Source organism: Nematostella vectensis, chromosome 3, assembly GCF_932526225.1.
Source record: "Nematostella vectensis chromosome 3, jaNemVect1.1, whole genome shotgun sequence".
Taxonomy (NCBI): domain Eukaryota; kingdom Metazoa; phylum Cnidaria; class Anthozoa; order Actiniaria; family Edwardsiidae; genus Nematostella; species Nematostella vectensis.
In genome coordinates, this window is record NC_064036.1 from 8,219,879 (window position 1) to 8,228,044 (window position 8,166).

General features: G+C 38.1%; 1 protein-coding gene across 1 annotated transcript; it reads left to right on the forward strand.

Annotated features, from left to right (window-relative positions):
* Positions 1-5,189: 5,189 nt before the first annotated feature.
* LOC5511224 (DBH-like monooxygenase protein 1 homolog) lies at positions 5,190-7,677 on the forward strand. Its single transcript, XM_001631628.3, has 3 exons — positions 5,190-5,601; positions 6,638-6,823; positions 7,134-7,677. Exons 1-3 carry the CDS (start codon positions 5,311-5,313, stop codon positions 7,374-7,376), a joined length of 720 nt encoding a protein of 239 aa, XP_001631678.1. The 5' UTR covers positions 5,190-5,310; the 3' UTR covers positions 7,377-7,677.
* Positions 7,678-8,166: the final 489 nt, after the last annotated feature.

Genomic DNA, 8,166 nt, shown 5'->3' on the forward strand with positions numbered 1-8,166 from the left:
CATATGTAACAAAAAATACCTACTGCCCCCTTTACCACTGAACCAAACCCCCCTTTAGCGAAAAGCTAGATCCACCCCTGGGATCAACAAACTTAACATGTATGTCAAATGTAGATGTTCAATGTCAAATGTAGTGGTGAGGTAGTTTTGAAATAAAAAGCTTAGGGAGTAGGAAAAGTGATTGAATCAGCTAGGTTACATATGTGATTCTTTAGGTTAACTATTCTATTAAGTAAGGGTTAAATACAAAGGATGGAAGCAGTTCGCCATATAACACCTTAGGAACTGGCTTATTACATAATCTGTACTAAGTAAAATACTATTTAAAGAAAATATCATACTTCAAAAGCTGGGTTAGTACGCAGATCTTACAAGCTGCAATTTGATTGGGCAAATGAACAATATTAGCACCTTGACACAAAGAACAAAAAGAATAGAGATAAAAGAACTCCTTTGTAGAACACAGATAATAGGAGACAAAGCAGCTGCGTACTTACTCCAAAAGCTTCAAAAGCTCAGAAGGTCAATACATAAACCACAATTATTTAGCAACCCTTGCATGCATCTGAGTCTTGGACAATATAGCCATGGAGAGCTCATTTGGGCATTGTTTTGCCTGGCTAGTAATGAAGTAATGAAGAAAGCTTTCTTCGTTACGAGATTACTTAAGTACATTTTGAATACATACGGGTAAAATCATCAACAAGAGAGTATTCGAAAGGTGCATTTTGCACTAGAGCAAATAAGTAAATGTACTTACAGTATATGTCAGAATGATTTTTAATTAAAACATATTTTCATACTAGTTTTCACATAATTTACATTCAATATTTTGTAGAACAATCGCTTACTTTTCTTCAGATGATCGAATACGAGCTTTGTGTGAGCTATCAATACCTTTTTATAGAGACACTTTGCTTGCAGCGTACAATAACAGCACGGAAATACAGATAATGCGCAGACAAAAATACCTCGCGAATCTCGACCTCTTCGTCAGATATAACTTGTGTCATCAATCCTTATTTAGAGAACAATCGGCAAGGCTATTTTGCTGTAAAAACTAGCAAAAGAAGCTGTGATAACATTTTCCCCTTTAGTGATGGCCATCTAGGAATGACATGCGCATTAGATAATTTGTTACCTTGGCAATATCCCCAACACTGGGGTACACCGCTGGTAGTTTTTGCGCCGACGTACCAAGCGGCGTTTTTCGGCACTTTTCTTGAATTTTCTGAATAAAGCGAATAACCGCGCGAAAACACCCGCAAACTTCTTTTTATCGCCGAACAACTAATATTTAGCATGCAGTGTCCCTTTAAGCTCTCTCTTTAAATTTTTGCTTAAGCGCTTAAGGTAATTCCCTTGAATTGCACTGCGCACCACTTCTGCGAATAGTGGCGCGCGCTGTTTGTTCGAATATTCCGGTATTAAGTGCGCGCGCGCCACAGTTGTACAAGAAAACAAAGCAAAAGGCATGCGTTTTTTTACTTAAAATCGCTTTGACAGGAAAACGAAGTTGGTTACCCACATTTTTTATTTGCTCAAATATTTAAATATATACGGAAAAATGATATACTGAAAGAAGAAAAAAAGTTGGTTTGTAGAAGTTTGTTTATTTTCTCTTAAAAGCCGTAAAATACTTCAAAATGGCGCTTCTTACCTCATAAATAATGGCGAATACAGTGTCTTTTAGTGCGATCTCTTAAATGTGATTTGTTTTGAACGTTAGCCTACTACGGGTTATTGTTTGGGAGATCGGATTTTGGTAGCTCGACAAACAGAACTTAATTTTCTAAAGACTATAGGCACTCTTTTTGAAAACTAAAAGTTAGGATTTTTACTCGCGCGATCAGTAAAAACGCGTCAACTTTACGCCCCTCTGTTGTGAAAACGAGGTCAGTACCCCAATTTTTTTATTACATTTTTTGAAAGCCCTCTTCAATATTGTTTATGCCAAGTTTTAAAAAAATCTGGGTTGTAGAACTATTTCAAAGGAAGTACCTTAATATTTAAGATATATTAAACGCAATAATGGAAAATAAATGGAAACAAGAATAATTGCTTGCATAATATTCCAAAAGAGACATCTTATTTAGAAAAAGAAACACACATTTTATGATATTTCATTTCAGAGATCATATCATATAGTGTTATGTACAGGACCCGAAATGATCCCAGGACCCGAAACGATCCCAGGACCCGAAACGATCCCCAAAAGTACCCCAACTGATCCCGGGACCCGAAACGATCCCCAAGAGTCCCCGAAATAAACCCCAAGGAATTACAGTAATGGACAACTAAAGGAATGTGTAAGGATTGGCTTTCAGTTTTAAAAACATATGAAACATTTAGCTTTGTTTGTGTTATTAAAAGGAAATTTACATTAACTAAAACTACAGTATTAAGATTTTGACATACGACTGCGGGGGAAATACAGTGGTTGAGTCAGAAATTGGGGTCAACTAACAATTCCTGTGATAGTAATTTGAAGAACCCGGCGTCGATAAATCATTTTTAAATAACAAGCCATAAAAGAAAGTCTTTACAGATAGGACATGCTGCTTTTCATAGGAAGCGAAATGTTTCAAAATTATTTTTTGGCATGTTTGTTTTCGGTGAATGAAAGACCTATCATATCATGAGATCATGCCGGGGTTCGCCCCATGACAGGTTCTCCAATAGGGTTCTGGATTCCGGATCCTAGTGTGTGGATTCCGGATTCCATGTGGGTTTTTTCTCGTGGATTCCGGATCCCAGCAGCATGGATTCCGGATTCCATATCTCATTTTTTCATGGATTCCGGATTCCATATCTCATTTTTTCATGGATTCCGGATTCCATATCTCATTTTTTCATGGATTCCGGATCCCATATCTCATTTTTTTATTGTTATTGAGCATTTTTGTAATTCTCTTAATGCATCATTGGGTATTATATTTTCCTATACATCGAGATTAGAACACTCATAAAGAACGGCCCAGCCTCAATTGAAAATTAGACGTTCTTATAAAAAGTGTACTGCTTATTTGATTTTTGCGTCGTCCACATAGAAAAATATATGTATTTAATCTCAGCTTTTGGGTAATGGCTAATTCTATACATATTTTATATATAGAAGCTGTGTTAAAAAACACAGCCTTACAGAGGGGGTGCGACTCTGGGTATTACTAGCCTTTCTCGTAATATAATTTCTAGCTTTTTCGTATAATGTGATTTTGTTTATCTTCCCTGTACGTTTTTAGCCATGAAAAAATGAAGACTCGTGCTTAGTCCTCTCATTGTAAAGTAAATAGCTCCTCTTGGCTTCTTTCTTTTTGTCTTAAATTTACAAAGGAAGTAAAACATAACAAAAGCGCGCGTCAGACAGCAGTTGGTGCTCTTTATTCCCATTTCCTTTTCGATGACAGAAACAGGTTGGTAGTAGTAGTAGTAGCTTTTATTTTACAACTCTATAACCCTGACAACAATAGCTGGTTTTCACAAGGGGCGTTGGCTATCTACTTTTATACATGATACAATAATTTACAATAATTTTACTAATTGTATATAAATATATATAGATATTTAATTTCTTTTTGTAAAAAAATAAATTCTTAAAATTGGTTTTTGTGAGAGGCTAATTTTGTTACAAAGGCATTAAATGTATCACATTCTCTTGTTTCAGGGGATAAGCTGATAAGTTTTGCTCCGCTATATAAAAAAGATTTTTTCATGTCTTCAGTTTTAGGGAGGGGTAGTTGCAGTGAGGAAGTTGAACCCCTGAGATCAATTTTAGTAACTTCGTTTTTGAACTTAAATAATTTGGTTAAACATTCTGGGGCTTGACCCTTCAACACTTTAAACATTGTTTTAGATTTGGATTTTGCCCATTGTTCTTCTAAAGTGTCCCATCCTAAGGCAGCAAGCGCCTCTAGATGGGGGGAGTCATTCCTCCAGTTTAGAATAACTCGGGCAGCCCTGTTTTGTAGGACTTGCAATCTTCTAACGTGGCCCTGGCCCAGAGTATCCCATACCTCACTGCAATACCCAAAGTGGGGTTTAATAAGGGCATTGTAGATAGAGATTAGAGTATTTCTGTCCACATAGTCCTTAACCCTCCTTATTGCACCTATACCACAGAAGACTTTTCGGGATACTTGCTTTATGTTGCTAGAATCGATTCTGATAGATGGCTGTTTATCTAAGTTGTTCTTATAACGAGATCCAATCAGCAAAAATTCGGTTTTAGCAACATTAAGGTTCAATTTATTTGCCCTGAGCCAAAGTTTAACCCTACTCAGGTCGTCATTCATGGCCCCCTCAACTTTCTCCATTGACACGCCAGATATTGTCAAATTAGTATCATCCGCAAACATGCGAGATGTAGAATTTTGCAAGCACGCTGGTAGATCATTAATATATAGGAGGAAGAACAGGGGGCCAAGAATTGATCTCTAGGGAACACCACACGTGATATGGCTTTCAGAGGATAGCGACTCATTAACCTGGCAAACTTGTTTTCGGCCAGATAGGTAGGACTTAATTAGAGACAGAGCATCATGAGAAATTCCAAGGATTTGCATCTTGCGAAGTAAGATCTCATGATCCACTGTATCGAAAGCTTTTTTTAGATCTAGCAAAACGACCAGATTAAACATTTTGCGGTCCATGTTAATTAACCATGAATTTGTGGGAATTTCATATGCCAAGGTTGTTTGCCTAAGTCCTCAATAAATCGCTGTTCATTAAATCTTTTCATGTTTCTAATTTCAATGATTTTAGGTTTAAATGGTGTTCTATAGTCGATTTTGCGAATGCCGAAAATCATTCTATGGTCACTCAATCCTGTTTGAATAACACTTGTTTTCACAATCTTTTCAGGCGAGTTGGTTGTTACATAATGGTCCAGTAAACTTTTAGATGACTTAGTTATTCTCGTGGGTTTTGTTATCAATTGAGATAGTTGATACGTTTGATAAATTCTTTTAAATATTTTAGCTTCATATGTTGGAACCTCAAAGAGCATATTCCCGTTGAGGTCTCCTAGGAGATGAAATTCAATAGCTAAGTCATCCAGATTCTTTATCAAGTTTTCAAAACTAACAAATAATTCACGTGAACTGGTAATAAATGGGCGATAAACGGTACAAACAATGAATGGTATGCCAAATAATGCGTGACTTGACTTGTTTTGACCATAATCGAATGCGCATAATGTATAAAAATCAGTAAAACTACAAGTGACTTGCCTCTGCTCATTGTCACATCGTGAGGCCATCAACAAAACTCAAAACTCTGCTCTCTCGCCACAGATAATTGCAGATAAGACCCATGGCTACCAATCTCGTATTACCCGCTTTGTTTCTCTTTTTTACTCTAACATATGCTCTGCCCGAGTATAAAAACTACACATCGATGGACGAAGAGAGGTTTCAAGTGTGGTGGACCTACGAGAATGAAACAGATACTTTCTATTTCAAGATAGATGTAGAAGCTAAAGGCTGGATTGGTTTTGGCTGGTCGCAACTCATCTGTTGTGGAGATTGGATGTTCAATGGAATGGATCAGTATGATGTTTTGGTTGGTGGTGTATACAGCAACAATGGATCGGTTTATGGCCTGGTAAGATTCTATGATGGTCTTGATTTTTTCGCAAACATATTATAGATGGGTTACTCAAGATAAAAGGCATAAAAGATACATTTACAACGATTGAGGTTACGATGGTGCTTTTTAGGTTTCGTTTATGTTTTCATCTGTAAAAAAAATCCCAAGGAAGCATAGGTTTGCCTTAACTTTCTGATTTGATTCTATATTTTTGGGTGGATTTAACAGGTCCGCAAGCCTTTCTTATCTTTTATAACTGAACTAGTCGGTTCTTCGGTTGTATGATTGTGTCTTGACTCTTTTGTCGCTAGCACGAAGCATTTTTCTCTTGCAATTCTCCCGAGTACTTGATGGCGTGATGCGTGACCTACCAATAAGCTTGTTTGATAGTAATTTGCATATTTTTATACGCTTTCAAACACTAAAACATATGTTGGTTTGATTTTTGGCGTAGAATTTTACGGTCTCAGGACTAGCAAATCAGGAAGTGGAGATTTTACAGATTTTCCTAGATATCCATGCGTTATTCATTGCTTGCTACTAAATGCGCAAGACTGCTTATAGTGAAAATGAATTAGTTATATGAGCATGGTTGATAACGAAAAACGTCCTATTCACTGCATTTTGAAAAAAAAAAACTGAAAATAATGGTTAGTTGATATCCTCCGAGAAGGATCCCCAAGGAAGGCATGGGTCATGTTTTTTCACAAACCATACATTTAGCAAACTATGTAAATTTAGTGTCCGATGTCCGGTCATCATTTCCATTTTCCTATCCACACCTCTATATTAGTATTCAGAATCTTTGTCCAAGCCAGCTCTTTCCGAATTTAAAATTCACGTCGGCGGAGAGACGACGACAGCGCCCACGTTGAATTTCACTAAAATCTTGCGTGTGCGCCGTCTAGAGTCTTTGCCGTCGCAAATCTTAAGGTTGCTTTAAGGTCCCTATTATCCTGTCCAGACCGGGCCACCTCTATCCAGTGCCTCGCTCCGGGCCACCTAGTATTTCTGCACGGACACGTCCATTAGCTGTTTCTCTCGCCTTTAGGACTACCTGACGGTAGGAAGAAACCGTACCCAGTACCCCGACCGCGTGGACGCCATCAATGATTGGGACATCACAAGCGGGCGGGAGGAAGGGAACAGGACCATACTCGAGTTTAACCGGAAGCGGAACACGTCCGAACCGGTCAACCTACACCGCGTCCCAAGAAAGGGTGATATTCCAGTGGTGGTAAGATGCCCCAACTAACAAAGTGTTATTTGCCATCTAGGAGGTCCGTATCGTGATATACCGCGACCGAGGTTATGAAAATACACCTTCTTTGCTGGTAGTGAAAGATAATTAGACTTAAGGCTAGAGTGCATTGACCTCAAACACAGACCTGGGTAAAGGATCACCTGGGTAAAGCACCATTCTAAAAAAAAAATTCTATACTTTTGGGAATTTCCATTTTACTCTTTACAGGAAAGAAGCCAAATTCACCTCCTCAAACCGGATACGTTTTAGAATTTTACACATGCTATCTGCTCTTATCTTTCAGCCGGGACTTCGCTACTTCGTGTGGGCGTACCATAAAACGGTGGACACCCCGTATCTAGACGATCTTGCGTATCGCCATGACAACAAGGGACTTCAAGAAGTAATGCTGCTGCCATTGCCTAAAAGAAAGGAACCAGACGTGAGAGCCAGAACAACGACCAACACAGGAACCAGTAGTCAAGCAGAAACGGTCGCCATAACAGGGCTTCTGATGACAGCTGTGATGATGTCACGTCTGACGTGACTTCTTGACTTCTTAGACTTATAAAATAAGATTTATCCCATCTATGGTGTGTTTTCTAATGATAAGAAAATAAGAATGTAGTGCAGCAAGTAGATTCCAAGAGTGACAAGACGATGACAATAAGAAAAAAACTTCCTAGAAATTGGACAGCAACAGGAAATCCCAATAAAACAAAAACTCAAGGAACTTGAGGGGGCTTGAGAAGGACTAATATAAGAAGGGAGAGGGCTAGGTGTGACAAAAGAGTAAAACTTTTACTTTGCGCTCTGCCTGCAGAAAATAAACAAAGTGAATACATAAAGAGCTGTGGAGCATTTAGGATTTGCAATGTATCCAATAACAAACGAATCAAAGAAATGCTTCGTGCTCGACAGAAATACACGACGAACTCACAGCTCTGCCCCCTCCCCTTACCCCCTGTAAGTAACCTTCCCTGTCCCCTTCACCTCCTTTAGAGGTAAAGGGGACACTTTCCCCAAAAAGTGTCCCTTACGTCTCTTTCGCTTTTTTGCCACCCCAAAAGAAATATCAGCCCGATCAACCATCGATGATGAAAAAGCGACAACAGTATAACGAAGGTTTATAGTTTAGTTTAAGAAATATCAATACATTTAATAATAATCTCTGCTTATATGTTAATGCTCTAATCTTTTCCAATTGAAGAGGGTAAATTAGTGACCTGAGATTAAGTAAAACAAAATTAGTGTACGAATTAGAAATGCCCATGTAAAAATCAATTATAGGAAGATTTTTGCGCCAAATTAGAACTAAACACTAGGCACTTCATCAT